This window comes from Tricharina praecox (assembly GCF_024521635.1).
Source record: "Tricharina praecox strain CBS 144465 chromosome Unknown BZA05scaffold_9, whole genome shotgun sequence".
NCBI classification, from domain to species: Eukaryota; Fungi; Ascomycota; class Pezizomycetes; order Pezizales; family Pyronemataceae; genus Tricharina; species Tricharina praecox.
The window spans coordinates 359,764-376,049 of record NW_026250411.1 but is presented as its reverse complement, the minus strand read 5'-3'; the positions used below and the strand labels follow the sequence as shown (position 1 = coordinate 376,049).

The 16,286-nt window shown below is 54.7% G+C and overlaps 3 protein-coding genes across 3 annotated transcripts; 1 reads left to right on the top strand and 2 right to left on the bottom strand.

Moving 5' to 3' along the window:
* Positions 1-563: 563 nt before the first annotated feature.
* Positions 564-1,449, bottom strand: BZA05DRAFT_336120 (uncharacterized protein; the record flags this gene model as incomplete). Its single annotated transcript, XM_051480798.1, has 2 exons — positions 564-1,236; positions 1,319-1,449. 2 exons carry the CDS (start codon positions 1,447-1,449, stop codon positions 564-566), a joined length of 804 nt encoding a protein of 267 aa, XP_051340325.1.
* A 1,853-nt stretch (positions 1,450-3,302) lies between these two features.
* BZA05DRAFT_270041 (uncharacterized protein) lies at positions 3,303-4,544 on the top strand. The gene is made up of 4 exons (XM_051480223.1): positions 3,303-3,548; positions 3,692-3,940; positions 4,024-4,124; positions 4,185-4,544. Exons 1-4 carry the CDS (start codon positions 3,485-3,487, stop codon positions 4,398-4,400), a joined length of 630 nt encoding a protein of 209 aa, XP_051340324.1. The 5' UTR covers positions 3,303-3,484; the 3' UTR covers positions 4,401-4,544.
* Positions 4,545-12,324: 7,780 nt separating this feature from the next.
* On the bottom strand, positions 12,325-16,081 carry BZA05DRAFT_444063 (uncharacterized protein; the record flags this gene model as incomplete). Its single annotated transcript, XM_051486886.1, has 2 exons — positions 12,325-15,775; positions 15,915-16,081. The coding sequence occupies 2 exons, from the start codon at positions 16,079-16,081 to the stop codon at positions 12,325-12,327; spliced, it is 3,618 nt and encodes a 1,205-aa protein (XP_051340323.1).
* Positions 16,082-16,286: the final 205 nt, after the last annotated feature.

The window sequence follows — 16,286 nt, the reverse complement described above, 5'->3', positions numbered from 1 at the left end:
TGGGTACGCGGGTGTGTGTGTGTGGAGGGAAGAAGAAGAATAGAACCCGGCGCAACGGTTGCATAATCTACAGGACAGGGAGCCACCAACACCAGAGCCAGAACCAATAATATCACAAGAAGTCATCCCAGCCAAGTGCCCATGACCCAAGGCGAAACCCAAAAACAACCCCCCAAAAACCCCGTAACCCACCACCCTAATAACCCAATAACCCTTCCCAAAAGGCGATGCTCATTTGGTATCCTCCATGACGGCCAGACACATGGAAAGATGTAGTTGAATCCTCCGTGCGGTAATCGCGATGACGCTTCTTCTCTGTGACGGCTAGAGACGTGGAAAGAAGCTGTCGAATCCTCCGTGCGCTCATGGTGATGACGCGACTCCTTCGTGACGGACAGACACGTGGAAACAAGCAGTCAAATCCTCCGTGCGGTCATGGTACTAGCCGTTCCTCCTCCCAACCAGAAACCCGTCCTCCCATCCACTCCCACCATCCCTGCTCCCGTCTCGTCCACCCCTCCCGTCCTCCGGCTCCTCCCATCCTGCATCCCGTGTCCAAACACTCAAAAGAAACCGGGCCGCTTCGCGAAAATCTCGGCAATTGTCTCCTCGATCACCGGAGGTTCCGGTAACGGCTTTAGTTCCCAGTCTTCGCTTCGAGACGACGCCGCGCTCGACGACCGACTCAGGGAAATCCCGATCTCCATGCCATACGCCTCCAGCTCCTCGCTCCACTTGACCCCGTCCCGCCTCCAGCACATGTACTCGTCGTTGACGCCGACGACGCCTCTATGCCCGTGCAGTCGCTCGTACTCCCAGTTCAAGCGCAGCAGCATGTTATCCGCGACCTCCATCTTCGCATAGCAGCGGCGGATGTACCCGCGGGTCATCGGGCGGCCCCGCGAGATGTACACCAGTCTTCGCAGGACCTCGACCGCATCGTCGAAATTGGCGTCCCATGAACCCCGCGACAGCTTGTCGAGCGTCGACTTGAGCGAGAAGCAGTGGTCCAGTGCGAACAGCGTCAGACCTTCTGACGAGAACACGATGTCGTTCTGCAACAGGCTGCGGTCGATCACTTGCTGCTTGACGTCCGACGGGATCGAGTTCTCGAGCGTTGTGTTGACCCAGTCCGAGTTCAGCCCGAAGAGCTTCTGCGCTCGGCGCACCGACCGCGTCAGTGTTTCAAGCGTTTTCGGGCACACTTCTGAGATCATGATGATGCTCAAACTCGTGCTGGAGAGAAAAGGTTCATGTTAGCGAATGAAACGAGAATGAATGAAAAAGTTATACTCGAATCTCTCTTCGATGCACGTACCATGTAGCCTTGGTCTTGTAGAGGAGACAGGGCAGTGAGCTGCCGCCCACTATCAAGTGCAGGTGAAGACGTTTCCGCCGAAGGTCCCGGCTCACGTATTCCAGAGCCTGATGGATATCGGTCGCGTCCATTTCGACCTCGAAGGCAAGCACCGGTGAGGTTGTCGGAGAAGATGGCTTCTGACCCATTTTGATTTATTTTCTCGAATTTTTCGAATTTCGAATTTCGGTGGTTGAATGATCACAGTACCAAAGAGGACCGTGAGTGTCGTTCAGATGTCGAAATCCGTCCGGTGGGTTTTTCTGTCGTTCTTATCGATTTATGGCAGCGATGATGGCTTGAGGGAGTTGCAGTGGCAGCACGAAGAGCAGGATCCGATCTAGCATATGGGAGTGGCACGGAGCAACTCAGCGAAGTGTAACTCGGTATTAAACCCACGATGCGAAGGATGAGACCGAAAAGAGATGGAGGGGGGGAGCGCCGTGCACAATATACCCGCAAGCTTGGTGTGTGGGCACGCACAGCAAACCAAACCCATGGCCCAGCAGCAGGATCCGGTTGCCTATGATTTGACGGATGTGTGTGTGTGTGTGTGTGTGTGTGTTGTAGTTCTGGAAAAAGCAATAATACTCTGACAAGGCCAGCCCCCCAGGCCCATGCCAGTAGATTGGGTGGGGACCGTGGAAGTGCTGAATTCGCACCGTACAGGGGATGGCCAAATACCTAGCCAGTCTTCCCAGAGACCCACCCCTTCCTGCAAGCCGCGCTCCATTCAGGACTCTCCCCTCCTCCTTCTCTCACTCTCGCCTGCGCCTGCATTGGGTCCACCACCACTGCACCACCACCACCACTCTACCACCACCCATCGCCCTGTCCCCCGCCACAAACACGGAAGGCGACGATAATCGATCCCATCCTGCCACCCACCACAGCCTCGTCACGTTTAGCCGCAATATGCGCCGCGACTGAGGAGACTAGGCTTCGCCTCTCTCATGTAGAGTACCTACTATAAACTATAACTACTCTACATACACGCTGAGACCTGCGCCGCCTCACGCTCACTCTCCGCAGGACGAATACCTACTTCCCCGGTGTCCTACTGAGGAGTCTGAGTCTGAGTCCGATCTGAGTCTGTCGCTCTCTCGAGTCTCCACGCTCGCTCGCCGCCGTGTGGATTTATTTTGGGGTAACTACCCGATCGGTCGCTGACTCGTCGCTGGTTGTTTCGGATCAACTGGAGTCTGGGACAGTGCAATTTGCCGCAATGTACCGTATTACCCACCTCTGTGATGATGATGGCCCGTCTTGTTGCATAGGGAAGCGCGGGTACGAGTCTACTTTCCTCACTTCTAGTAGGTTGTATCTACCCTCCCCCAATGACACGGCTCTGGGACGCGAATCACAACAAGCAAATACTCTACATATCTACTCTACAGAGGCAAACGTTGTGAGGTACCTATCATAACCACTCTACTTCCTCCCGAGCTACTCACTTACTAAATGTACACTTTCAGTGCTCAGCCAAAGACACAGGTACCAAGTACTCACTAGTGCACAAGTACAGACCGGAAGTGCAGATAACGAAGATTACGCCCCTAAAGAAATACCCGACCTCGGTGGAAGAAAGGAGAAAGTCGATGAAAATCGGCCGCGTCGTGACCACATGGATACATAGAGTACTTACTCACCGTACTTACCTAGAGTGGCTATTCCCCTCCAAGCCACCACCGTGCGCATGGGTGATCGGATCTGCTGGGTGGAGCTTACACACGGACAGGAGTGGGGGAAGAAGCAATATGTGAGCTGTCACCAAACCTAGTTACTGCTGACCGACCCCACATCGCCCACTTTTACTCAAGCTGGCTGGCCGGCTTTGCAGACACATACATACAGACTACGGGGGGGGGGCACATACATACATCATACATATATTGGTCGGCAAAACGAGGAGTTCCGCGCAGAGACTTTTAGTACCGTTCCCAGGATTATTTTTTGTCTGTTATTTCCCTCTCGGGACCAAGAGCGGAAGCTGATCACAACACTTCTCCAACGGCCACTCTGGAAGGAAATTTGCCAAGGTAAGCGCAACCGCGAGTCCGCGACCCATCCACACACACACACACACACACACACGCTCAACGTCAGGTACAAAGTGTCTGCCCGAGTATGTATGAGGTATGCGCTTGCTGTCACTTTGCGCCTGACGCCTGTATCTGCAATCTGTCCCTTGGTAGGCGGTCATTGTTCGTCCGAAGGTTCGCAGAAAAAAGAAAAAAAAGAAAAGTCACGATCATGAACCCTCCATCATGCTTCTTCTTCTTTTTCTTTCTTTCTCGTGGTCCAGCCCGCTCTAACTTGGCCCTTGGCCGAAAGTGCACTTCCATTCCACCGGTGACCGGCGAGCGGCTTGCAAGCGGAAGCTGAGAAGCGCTGTGCCGCCTGATGCCGTGGCCGACGACGGAAGGAGGGTCCGTGGGCGAAAAATAGGGGTCGTCCGTGCCGTGAGGTACATGATGGTACATAGCTTCCTAGCCCCGGGCCGGGGCCTAGCTACTGGACTCCACTGCCAGTCCATACTCAAAGCTTCAGGGTCCAGCCTAGCGAGGCGCAAAGATGCGACGGGTGAGTCAAGGAAGCGCGTCGTGTGCTGGCAGCACATGCGCAAGAACATTCCATACGGTTGGCTGATAATGTTCTTTGGACAGGGTCCGGTTTCCAGCCCCATCGTTCCCACACAAGCACCGACAACCATGTCGTATGTGGGACATTGGCTACTCGGTCCTGTGTTGAAACCGAGGCTTCGGAGGTACATACGAGATTGTGCTGTACCAGTACATTTCCTAGACTTGACTACTAACGGGTATAGCTGGCATGGGAGAGCGAAAAAGAGCGACGTGTCAAGCGCAGCCGACCAGCCCGAGCATTCATGCGGCAAGGGAGAATTCTGATACGAAGGGGGATGCGAAGATTGAAACGAGAGCACTGTCGTGGCATCGCTTACGGCGGTTTCGGCGACAGTTCATCGCGTCCACAAAGAGAAGAAAGTGATCGTCTATCGGAAAACCCTATGTGGCATCGGTAATCTAGGAGGCTAATAATCGCGCAACATGGAAACATGGAAGTTGAGATGGCTGGCAGCCTACTGAGCCTTCTTTGCGAACAGGTCATTCCACACCGAAATCACCCTCGCCCGGTGTGATCTATGATTCGTCTCACTACAGCACTGATGCCCTCGCCTGGTATGTAGACCTCGCACAGCTCGCACTGCAGTCAAGCTAGCAACAACACTCTCCGTCCACACACGGCCGATGCTCACGGTGGCCTACCTACCTGCACACTCCCATAAGCCGCAGCGATCGAAATAGATGATTAGACGCAAGTGAACAATTTTCTGCGCTTCACCCACGGATTGCCGCTTGCGACGGCTGGCTGGCCAAAGTGCCGGTGGAAACGAGGGGAATTGCCGCCTGCGTCTGCGAAGGCTCTCGCGATCGACCGCGGGGCCCGGCAGAAAGTCCGCTCTCCAGCCACTTCATTACCGCGCCGCTTACGCGTATCATGTTCCTTGTGGTTTGCCTCCTCCTCCTCCCTCTCCCCCTCATCCTCCTTCCCTATATCCTCATAATTCATGTGACTTATTTGTTACCAGAGAAAATGAAGGCTCCGGAAGACGTGTGTCGGCGTTCCGACGAGCTTGCATCCTGGCAAGGCCATATAGAGTTTTTTTTTCTCCAGCGGCTATTCGCGCTAGGAGTATATTCTCGGATCGGCTAAGTAGGTGTACGGTGTTGCTGGCGGATATTTTCCTCTTGTCTGGCCTGCTGGTCAACCATCGAGGTTTTCCGGTCCAAATGGTAACTAGACCTCTGGTAGGAGGATCTTTGCCACCGTCACCCGGTGACCTCATATGTACTCTGCTAACTTTTGGTCAAATCTAGACCAATGTTTTTCTTTCCGGACCGCAGGGTAGCTGCAGCAATCTTCCAGCCAACTATACGTTTTATGTAACTTGTTTACTCCGACGGAACATTTGATTGACCACGCATTCTCGGAACCTGCCAATACGTCAACCAACCCCCCACAACATGACCAGAGCTTCCGCATTGGTCTGGCCCAGAGGCCCATACATATTTTCAGTTCCGTTTGCGATACACGACTCCCCCACCACCCCACCACCCCACCAGCCATCCAGCACCCCCGCGGTGGTGGTGGCGGTGGTGGTGACCCGCCACGTTCAGCCAGCTGTCTTGCTGGCTGATTATCGACGATCACCCCATTCCGGAATCCAACACCACCCACAGCACTGCAGCAGCTTCTCTTTCGGTCGAAAGCGGACTTCCACGACCGAAGATACCCTCGGCAGGCAGGCAGGTGAGATCCTTCCAGCCAGTCCACGGGCGGTGTTTGCCGCCTCCTCTGCTGCTGCTGCTGCTGCTGCTGCCAGCTCGGCTGCTACATAGAAGGGCGTACGTCAATCGTGCTGATTCGAATGATGTCTATACGTTTCAGAGTTCAGCCCAGCGATCTGGTTCTCACTGCAAGCCACGACGTCTAGTTCCATTGGGGTCTATGTACGGTGTACCAGCTGGCTAGCCAGCCAGCAGGACCACCGGTCCACCGTGGTCCATGGGCTCCTCATGAACGAATCAGCTTGCCGCTGCTGCCGTCCATACTACATACTACGTATCTGGTATCACATACTGCGAGCATGTGGGGGGGTAATGCCGCCGCACAAGTGTCCGGATGCTACGTGCTGGTGCTTTCACCTCTACTCCCTCACTCCAGCCGCCGCCGCGAAGGTTTGAGCAGTGAGCAGTGAGCACCAGACCACTCCGCTGGACGCTAACTGGATGACTACATTACCAAGCAGCGAGCGTGCAGGACAGGATATGACAGCACTGCAGTGAGCACTGGACTGGCCAAGAAAAACGTAAGACGCCAGGGCTCCATCCACGGATACTCCAGCCTTTAGGCTTTGGGTGTGGCCCGTAGGCGGGCGGGTGGGTGGAAGGGTGGGATAACTGGCCACGTCAGTAGTACCACACACTGGATGAGATATTTTCCTGCTAGCTGGGGCCGGTAAACGAGGTGAACGAGTTACGGGGAGACGGGGGAGGCGTAGGATGAGCAGGCGTAGGAGGGGAAGGCGAACGGGGGGAGGGGGACGGGATTCCGGCGTACCGCTGCCTATCGGTGATCACTGATGTCACATTACCAAAATGTGCGTTCATAGCCGCGGGAGGCGTTTGACTACAGATGCACGCCGTGGTGGTTTGTGTGTTTGTGAGATATGATGAGCGAGCGAGCGAGCCTGTGCAGTGGGCTCGAGGTCAGTACGAGTAGCTTGCAGGGAGCTGGAGGTGAGGGGGTGATGAGGTGGATGGGTGGATGGATGGGTGGATGGGTCAATGACCGGACCGGAAGGGATATCTACTTGGAACCATGGTCTTTCGGTGTTCAGCGTCAGGGTGTATGATGTATGGCGTATGGTGTATGGTGTATGGTGTATAGTTCCTTCAAGTTTTTCCGTCCATCGTGGAATATGCTCAGTATCGAGCATTGCCTCCCCACCCCATACCTTCATCATTGAGGATGGCTTTTTGGTACGGCGGTAGGATCAATGCATATCGACGGCGGAGGACTAGGCTGGAGGGCTGAAGTTGAGCCAGAAGGAATATTTGGAATGGCGGTATTCTGACAGTCACACACAGCCCGGTGGATGGGCTCTTCTACCGCTCATCGTTCATCGTGCAATGTGCAAAGTGCAAATGACGGGCATCAGCCACCTACCGGGCGTTTGTGGAGGATATATCTGGGTGTGGCGGGCCGCCACACCTAGACACTGGCGGTTGGCACGAGGCATATCCGTAGAGGATGTCTTTGCTCGTGCCGGTGGGCATGAGGCGTATCGACGCTGGAGGACTGACCGGAAGGAATACCTACTTAGAATAACAGTCTTCTGGCGGTCACGGTACATATTTTCTCCTCCCGTCCATCGTTAAATGTGCCAATAACATACATAGGCTCCCCTCCATCTTTCTGGAGGAAGCATCATGTCTTGGGTGGGACGGTGGACTGGGCACGAGGCGTATATACCGTATCGACTACAGAGGAGTCAAGACTGGCCGAGCCAATGCTAGGGGTTCAGAATCCAGATTCCGGTGACTAATATACACGAAATGCCTCACCTGCTGCAGTATGCTTGCTTTCTTTCTTGGAAAACTCGGATATCATCGACATGCGGGGAAACGTAAACCTGGGTCTGACGTACATACATCCTATATCCAGAGATTTACTCGGAAAACGGGGAAAAGAAACGAGCCCAGTCCTGTCGTGCTTGCTTGCTGCTGTTTATATTATCCTACATACATTCATGCAGCTTGGCCTCAGCAGGTGTCGCTTCGCCATTCAGCCCCAGCAGAACAAGGGTTAACCGTGGTTTGGTTTGGGCTAGGTATGCTGCTTCATGCTCAATCACACAGCCTCGCTCGGCGCTCGCTCGTTCGTTGATAACCCAGTATGTCGGCATCACCACATTTTTCGAGCTTCCAAGCACCGTAGCTTCCACGCACCGTACATAGCTTCCAAAGTCCATTCTGCCTTGTACTTCTTTTCTTATTCCCGCTACACCGGCTCGCCCTCCGAGTGAGCCCTCGGCACACAGCCACTTCATGCATCTGCACCAACCGCTCCCACAACCAAAAACCAGTCCCCCGGAGCTCACCCCGTCCTCCAGCCTTCCAATTCTCCAGCCATTGCTATAGGATGTATGTAGAGTAAGCAAGCATCGCTCGCTCGCTTCGCACGCTACTCGCTTGCGCTACCGCTATCCAGTTTACAACTACTATCCAACCATCTATCCATCCCACCAACCAACCATTCATCCATCCATCTATCCAGTCAGAACCTTATTCACCATATCTCTACTGCCGAGCCACAATCAATGTTCCTCCTCCTCCCTCATCCTCCGCGCGCGTGCAACTGAATGTGCAAAACCACCGGGCCGTGATTGCTCCTTCAAAACGGACCACACTGCCCTACCGTGATATCCGCAACGTTTCGAAAGTGCATCTCCCTTTCCTACCCTTCCTTCCTTCGTTCCTTCCTTCCCCGTTCCGTGATAGGTAGTATGCTACCGTGGATCCGATAGATATATTATACATGTGTAGTGCATCGCTCGCACAACGTGGGTGTTGGTTTAGTGGTCATGTAGGTAGGTCGTTACTCTAGCCGCCCGCCCAGTCTGCGACCCCACCGAAATCCTGCGGCGCCCGCCTGTTGTAACGCACGGTGGACTTCACCACCACAGTCAGCATCCTTAAACGTTATGTAGGTACACCACTCGGCTCGTGCACACTGTGTGCGTATAGGATAGGAGGTGAACATGTGGCTAAACTGTGCTCGGCGCGGGGTTAGCTAGAGTACTCTAGAGTAGGTGGCTAGGGAAACTGTAGATTTGTGCATTTGTGGCCGTGCTATTGGTGAGAGGTGGGAGTGGCTGCTGGTTGCTGCTAGTGCAAGCGCGTAGTGTTGCCGGGACAACCAGCTGACTGCGTGAGTGAGCGGTCGTGATGCCACCCATGCTAGGCTGGAACGTGTCTCAAGCTGGACCGGGCTGAAAGCGGTACTATGTATTGTACATTTTGTTGATAGCCTGCGCGTCTGTCTACCTGGTATACCTGTATGTAGTATTACCGCCGAAGCGACTGCAAGTTGCACTTGAGTGAGGGTTTATGCGACGGCACCTACTTATTCCATTATCCTCCATAACACGGGGTCTACTATCCAGTAGAGTACATCTCACAGTCCTGAGTCAATTGGAACTGCGTCGCCCATCTCCGGAGGCCATGGCATCTGTATCATAAAAAGCATAAAATCATAAAATCACTCCGCGACTCAACCCTATGTTCCCGGGCAGCGGCCTGCCTATTTCGGGAATATTCCGCACCGAAATCGCAGATAATCTCCGTACATGGGCCAGCGGGACGGGACAGCGGAACAGCGGGACGAGCCGAGCCGACCCGAGCCGAGACTCATCCCGTCCCGTCCCTTACATAGGTATGTACCAACATTGCAAACGAACGTGGAGGTTGAGGGCCCGAGAGCACGGGACGGCGGGCGGGATTAATAAACGAGAATCTCGGCAGATATCTATAGTAACTACTCGCCCCACCTGCTCTGCTGATCAGCGTCCCGGGAATGTCGAGTACGTCACTCGAGCTCAGCGATTGCTTTCTGGAGTGGGGTGTGGAAATTGCAAGTCTTCAAGACGGAGCTACTTCTTTGGTTCATCCAAGGACACATATGCACCGGTAGTTAGAGCTGAAGAGCTGAAGAGAACACTACCGGTACCAGCCTTTCGGTTCCCGGGTGACGGTAGCTAGCAGCATGTCGGCCCCTCTAGAGTATGCAGTTCGCATCACTGAAGTCTGAGGGCTGTTGGTGCGTCGAGGCTGGAATTAGCCCTAGAGCCGACTGGGACGGATCTATGTACCTAAATGGCTGAGATGATTGATGATTGATCCCCGCATGGCCGACTATGTATGATACCTAGACCACCGCCGCCACAAGACGGAGTACGTACTCTAAAGCTGGTCTGCCACAGGAAGTATCCCGACTGCCCGCGTCTCTGGGACCACAGGCCACGGCACACTGGTCCCCTCCGTAGCCTATAGGAAGGTGGGGCGGGATAAGTGCCGGTGCACCGTGCGACTGCGGTGGGTAGTAGGTGGTAGGTACTCGTCTATGTATAGATATAGATAGTAGGAGTCCATTTGGATCGCTCGGTGCACCGTTGGCGAAGTGGGTACCCGCCCTTTCAGGTGGCTTCACTATTCCCGAGTCCTGACGAAGCCTGGTGCGCCCCGGGGTGGGTTTGAGACCGGTGAGTTCAAGTTTCCGCGAACACCCGCCGCCGCTTCCGGGGAATCGGATGAGCTCTACGGCGAGGTTCTGGTCTAGGCATGTACCTATGTTCTCCGTCTCGATGAGCTCCCTCGCCGGTAGGTAGGCTACCGTCGACGGGAACTTGAGTTGTGGATGGACTGCTGGTATCCACATACTAGTACATAGCACGCACTGCTCAATAAATCGACGCCAACTACTCGAGCCCAACGAACGAACGAATGATATCCGATGCAGTTACACGGCCGGGACGGGTACCGGTTTCTTGCAGTCAGCGTGCCGAACACCGACCGAGTCACGGAGAACGCGAAGAACACGCGCAGCGTAGCAGATGCCGCAACAACGTAACACGGTAACGGGACATCGAAGCGCTTGGAACGGACGAATACCTACCCAGCCACACGATTCGCCCGGCCGGGGCCACCGTACCCTCTTGCACCCCGCCACGAGTGATAGCACTAGCCTGGACATCCCGTACGGCTGTAGCCGAGAAGAAACTACTATGTAGTAAACACTCCAGGTCGGCCCCCGCTCCCCGCCCTCCGCCCCCCGAAGGTCCGGGGTAAATGGGTCTAGTCGGACTGTCGGACGACTGCGAGTCTACGATCTCTGGAGCCCTGAAGCCCGTTCCCGGCCGGGTGATCCACCGGGGGAAGCGATCGCTACATCACGTCTTCGCGCTCTATTCACGACCGCTGACCCGGTGGCCGGTATTTCCGCGCGCTCGCCCAGGTCGGTTGAACCCCCGGCCGACTGCCCGACCGACCGCCCCTCGCACGGCGACGGCGGCGGCGCCGGATGGCCGAGGTCGCTCGGTCGATATCTCATCCATCCGCACGTGGTGATCTGGTGTGATCTGGTGTGTTCTTCCCAGCTCTTGCGACTACTCGCGTTCGTCTCAGTCCAATCAGGTCCAGTCTGGTGCTCGTTGGTGGAACGTGCAATGATTAAGCCACAGAGCTGTGCCCAACGACGAATGCCTTCGGAATCTGATGGACGGGTTGTTCTCATAGCATACCCATACCTAAAGGCTGAGGCTTGGATCATCGTTTCTGGTTGTCGAATCGCCCTCCAAATGAGCGTATCGAGTGAGATATTATGAACGACTCTGTAGCAAACCTCCAAGCACATTACCGATTAAATGCTCCGCCGACGTCCCAACACCTCCGCCTATTTCCCACCGATTCCTCCATTCCTTCGCACATGTCCTCGCTCAAATTTTTGTTACAGTTCCAAGTCGCAAGAGAGTATTTTGCCAAAATCCAGAGAACCAAATCTCACGATTTTAATTCGCAGTAGTAGCCCCTGTGGCATTCCATCCTCATCATCCTAAAAACTTCGAACCAACAAAACCACCAACCCCCCTTCACCCGAAAGAACGAATGCCCGGACCCTATGCCAGTAACCAGAAACCAGAAACCAGAAAGTAAGAAAGAAAAAAACCGCATCGACAAAACTCCCCCAAGAAAACTAACATGACGTACTCGTTTTCTGTATCTGAAAGAAAGAGAAGAAAAAAAAACACAAACATCCAAAATCTAGATAGAAAGAATGGAAACAAAAAGCCACAACCGTGAAGAATACATGAAAACAGGGTGTGAAAAAAGTGGTATCATAATCATCTGCCGCCAAAGATAAAGAAAAAGAAGAAAAGAAAAAACAATAATCATGAACGCTTTCCTCCGGGTATGTTAAAACCAAATGCAAAGAAGATGGATGTGATACAGACAGCTCGAGCCGAGGAAGAAAAAAAAAGGGACTATAGATGCCAGAAACAAAGGAAATATAACAATACAGATACAATCCCAACATTCGTACAGATACATGATTGATATGCTCCCAAAAACCCGAAAGTCCTCCCGACCCAAAAAAAATACATGACTTTTAGCTTCTCTCCGTCGAGAAACACATAATGCAAACGCCTTCCCTTGTATATAACAGAAACTTTTCTTTACCACGATTCCCCCTCTTGTTTTCCCTACCGGCCGATGAAAGAAAAAGAAAAAAGAAAAAAAATAGAACAAAATAAAAACAGAGGCCATGTTGAATGTAGGAAAGTCGTAAGAAAAAAAGATTATTAGAGATGTCGAGCAAATGCAGGATTAGAGCCTGCGAGGTGGTGCAGCCAGGGAGTGGCGGTTGAAGCGATGTCCGCTCCTCGACAATGGCCTGGCGATCTCGACACGTCGTCCCTGTCTGGAGTTGGGTCGCTCGATCTCCAATCCCTTTCGTAACAGCGCCGCCTTCTCGAAAATCGAGTTGACGTTGCGTGGCAAAATCTGCAGCGGCTTGGGAGAAGGCAAAGGCTTATCGGCAAAGCGGACTACCTTGGACTTGTTGGCAATCTCCTCGGCCTCGGCAAACCCCTCATCTTCCCAGGAGGCATCGTCATCATCCTCGCCCTCCGACTCGGAGTCCTCCTCATCGTCGTACGAATCATCGTCAGATTCAGACTCCTCGGACTCGTCGTACTCGGACTCCAGACGCGAAGGAGTGTCACCGACTTGCACCATCATGGACTCGGCCAAAGAGCGGTCAGAGTATCTGCGGGAGATGGACTTGATTGGAGTCTCGAATCGCAGCTGCTTGACAACGGGAGCCTGTTGCACAGGCTCTTGGAAAGGCATGATGGCCAGCGCATTGTGCTCGAGGTTCTCGACCGTAACCGGGGACTTCTGAGGCTGCGAGGATGTCTGACTGTTGTTCAGAGAACGACCACGGACAATCTCGACACCGAAGCGGGTAGGATGTTCGGTGGTCGCTGACGTGTTCGTCGACGACGGGATGCGCTGCTCCGGCTGGGGTTGCTGCTTTGGTTGAGGCTGAGTCTGAGCCTGAGCCTGGGGCTGGGCGATGGGAGCCTGCTGAACTAGGGGCTGGGGTTGGGCCTGAGGCAATGGGTTTCCTGCCGTAAGAGCACGTGTCGGCGGCTGCGAGGGTGCAACCATCTGGTAGACATGGCCGTTCGCGGTCTGCACGGTGTTGCGCTGTGGTTGAGTCTGTGGCTCCTGCTTGCGTTCGGCCGATCGGTTGGCGCTCCGTTGGATGGGCAGCTGCTGCTGGGGCTTGACCTGCTGAGGAGCTACCTCGGAGTTGATGACCTGATTGAGACGCTCACGTACGCTGTCGATCACTTGCTGTGGGACCGAGCGCTCCTGAGAAGGCTGTGGCTGAGGCTGAGCAGCAGCAGCAGGCGACTGCTCAGAGCGGATGGAGTGCTGAGGCCGGCCCCGGACCGGTTCGGGCAGGGGCAGCGCCGGCTCGAGTCTGATGGGCTCGTACCTGCGTCCCCTAGCATCTACCAACGGGCCGTTCTGCTCGGGAGAACGCTCGACACGGGGAGGGAGGACTGGTTCCGAGATGGTAGCGCTCCTCCTCACGGTGGGCCGAACTGGCTCCCGGTATTCCTTTCCCTCCGGGCTGTGGTTGACTCGTCGCTGGGGTGGCGGCGGGAGGTCGGGAACGAACTGTCTTTCCGGCGAGCGGTTGATACGTCGCGGCGGCGGTGCCTGCATCTCGGGAACGTATTGGGCATTCTGATGGCCATGCACGTTGGGACGAGCCTGAATCACAGGAGATGGCTCGGCTTGCCGGTGCGATAGGCCGGGACGGCCGTTCTCGGTTGCATAGTTCTTCTTCGTAGGGATGCTGCTGTTATTCGAGGAGGGAGGTGTGATGATCTGAGGCATCCTGTGAGGCTCCGACATGAAAGGGTTCGGGCTGGCTCGCTTGGATGGAGGGTTCGATGGGGGGTTGCTCCGGACCTCAGTGTTGCGTCCGCGGCTGGGAGGGATCTGGTAGTTTCCGTGCTGATGCATGTGGTCATGACCATGGGGGGCGCTCAGATAGCCAGCAGCCTGTCGGCTCAGCGCTTCGCCTTCCTGAAGGGACTTCTCGACAGAGAAGTTCAGACTCTTGACGTCGGGCTTCGATCGCTTGGGATTGGTGTTGCTGCGGCGGACGAACCCATCGCCGAGGCCGCGATCTATATGGCCGCTGTCCCTTCTCGTCGGAGACCGATTCCGCTGTTGGTGCTCGAGGTGCATGGGATCGAACCGTGGGGTATCGAGGCTTGTAGTCTTGGTGCTAGCAGAAGATTGGCTAGAAGTTGATGAGAAGCTATAAGCCGATTGCGAAGACGGGGCGAAAGACGATGTCAGCGATGACTGCGTGGATGATTGGGGATGCCCGGCATCAAATTGCTCATCGTACCTCTGAACATCGCTGGTGGAGAGCGCCGAATAGTGCATGTTTCCGAAGGTGGGTGCGCCGAACACGGGAATCTCGTGGGAGTGGTACGGGTAGTTGGAGGGAAGGTTGGGCGGCGTCGGAGGCAATGTCGCCTGGAGGTACTCCTCCAGTCGTTGGAGGAGAGGGTTGTAATCGTTCTGCGTCTCCTCCGAGTACTTTGGCCACGGATCGTGCTGGAACTGGCGCAGAGACTGCAGAAAGCATCGGTAGGACGGCGGAGGTCGCACGCATACCGACTGAATCTTAGCACCCAACTCCTGGTTGTGCAGGAGAACGCTGTTGACCATGGCGACCTGGCTCGACGTGAGACGGTGCATCGGGAAAACAACATCCTCATCCCTCCGCCGGTCGAAGCCCCTCGCGTTGGCGGGCGCGAACGCCTGCTCCACCTCGACGGGAAGCTGCCAACCCTCCTTCGTAAAGTTCATGTCGTTCCTCTTCATGTCTTTGTAGTAGCGGTGAGGGAGTTCGTGGGGCAGGCTCTCAAGCAGGGACTTGCGCAGTCCCCACCGTTTTCGCTGTCGCGCCGTGAGGTCGGGATGCATCAGGGTGGGATGGCAGAGCGCCACGACCAGCGTCGGCGAAAGGACATAAATCTGATGCCACATGAAATCCCGGGTGTAGAGGTGCTGCTCCATCTGCAACGGAGTCATGTCGATCTTCGAGTTCTTCTTCGCCCCGATCTGACCACCCTCAAAGCCACCGAACGCCGAGTCGGTGAGGATGAACTCATCGCCGGGCATCGCCTCCCAGAAAACCATGTACCTCTCAACCGCGTTTGCCTTGTAATCTGCTCGGTCCAGGTCAAAGATCGAGGTGGTGCTGGGAACCTGGTGGTGCGGAGTATCCAACATGCGATCGACATTCCGCAGCCAAACATCCCTCGCATGCTGTAGATCGTTGTTCTCAATGAATTTCCTTCGCCTGATGCGCGCATTCTCCATAAATTCGTGGTGCGCGAGCAAGTGCATGTTCCTCTCCCTATTTCCGACCGAAGTCATCAAATACAAAAACTTGCGGAACGTGTTGATGTCCTCTCGTGGGAACGGCACCTCCGATAGAGGCTGGTTTCCGTGAATCTGCCAGATGGGATCGGCCAGCTGGGTGTAAATTTCCCGATCAACTCGCTGTAGCGAGAGAAACTTGGAAACACCGGTGGATTCGAAGGCCTGGCGAGTGAGGTTCTCGAAGTAGGAGGCATAAATGTCGTTCTTGCCGAAGCAGTTTCGCCAGTGTTGCGGCTCGAATTCTTGTTGTTCGGGGTGGAAAAGGGTCAAGAGTTCGCCATCACCGATGAGGTGCCTGATTCGAGCGACAAGAACCGTCAGTATTGCTTCTTAATCTACAAAAAAAAATGTTCGCGACCGTCGCAGTCGAAACGGAAAGAGCAAACATGTGTGAAAATGAAACAAAGGAAGTCAAGCTCCTTGCGCGCGCGTACATTTGGTTCTCCTCGTAGACCACCAACATATTAGGATCGCCCGACCCGCAGAATGTTTTTAACACATATTCGGGGATGAAGTTGCGAAACTGGCGCAGCTCCTGGGTTTGGTCGTGCTTCATGAAGAACAGATCCGCCGTCTGGCGGGAGTAGTCCGTGTCGGACATGTCGGGCCGTATCGGAGGCGCTGCTCGCCGACTGAAAACGTGGGTTCGCGATGGAAATGCTGATGAGATGCCGATGCAAGCTGTCGCCACTTTAATATTAATTTGTTGTTCTTGCAAACGACGCAACGCGTCCACAAATCGGAACGACTGCTATTGAAGATGAAAGCTGCGCGTCGATATGAAAGGGAGACCCGTGGGATATGAG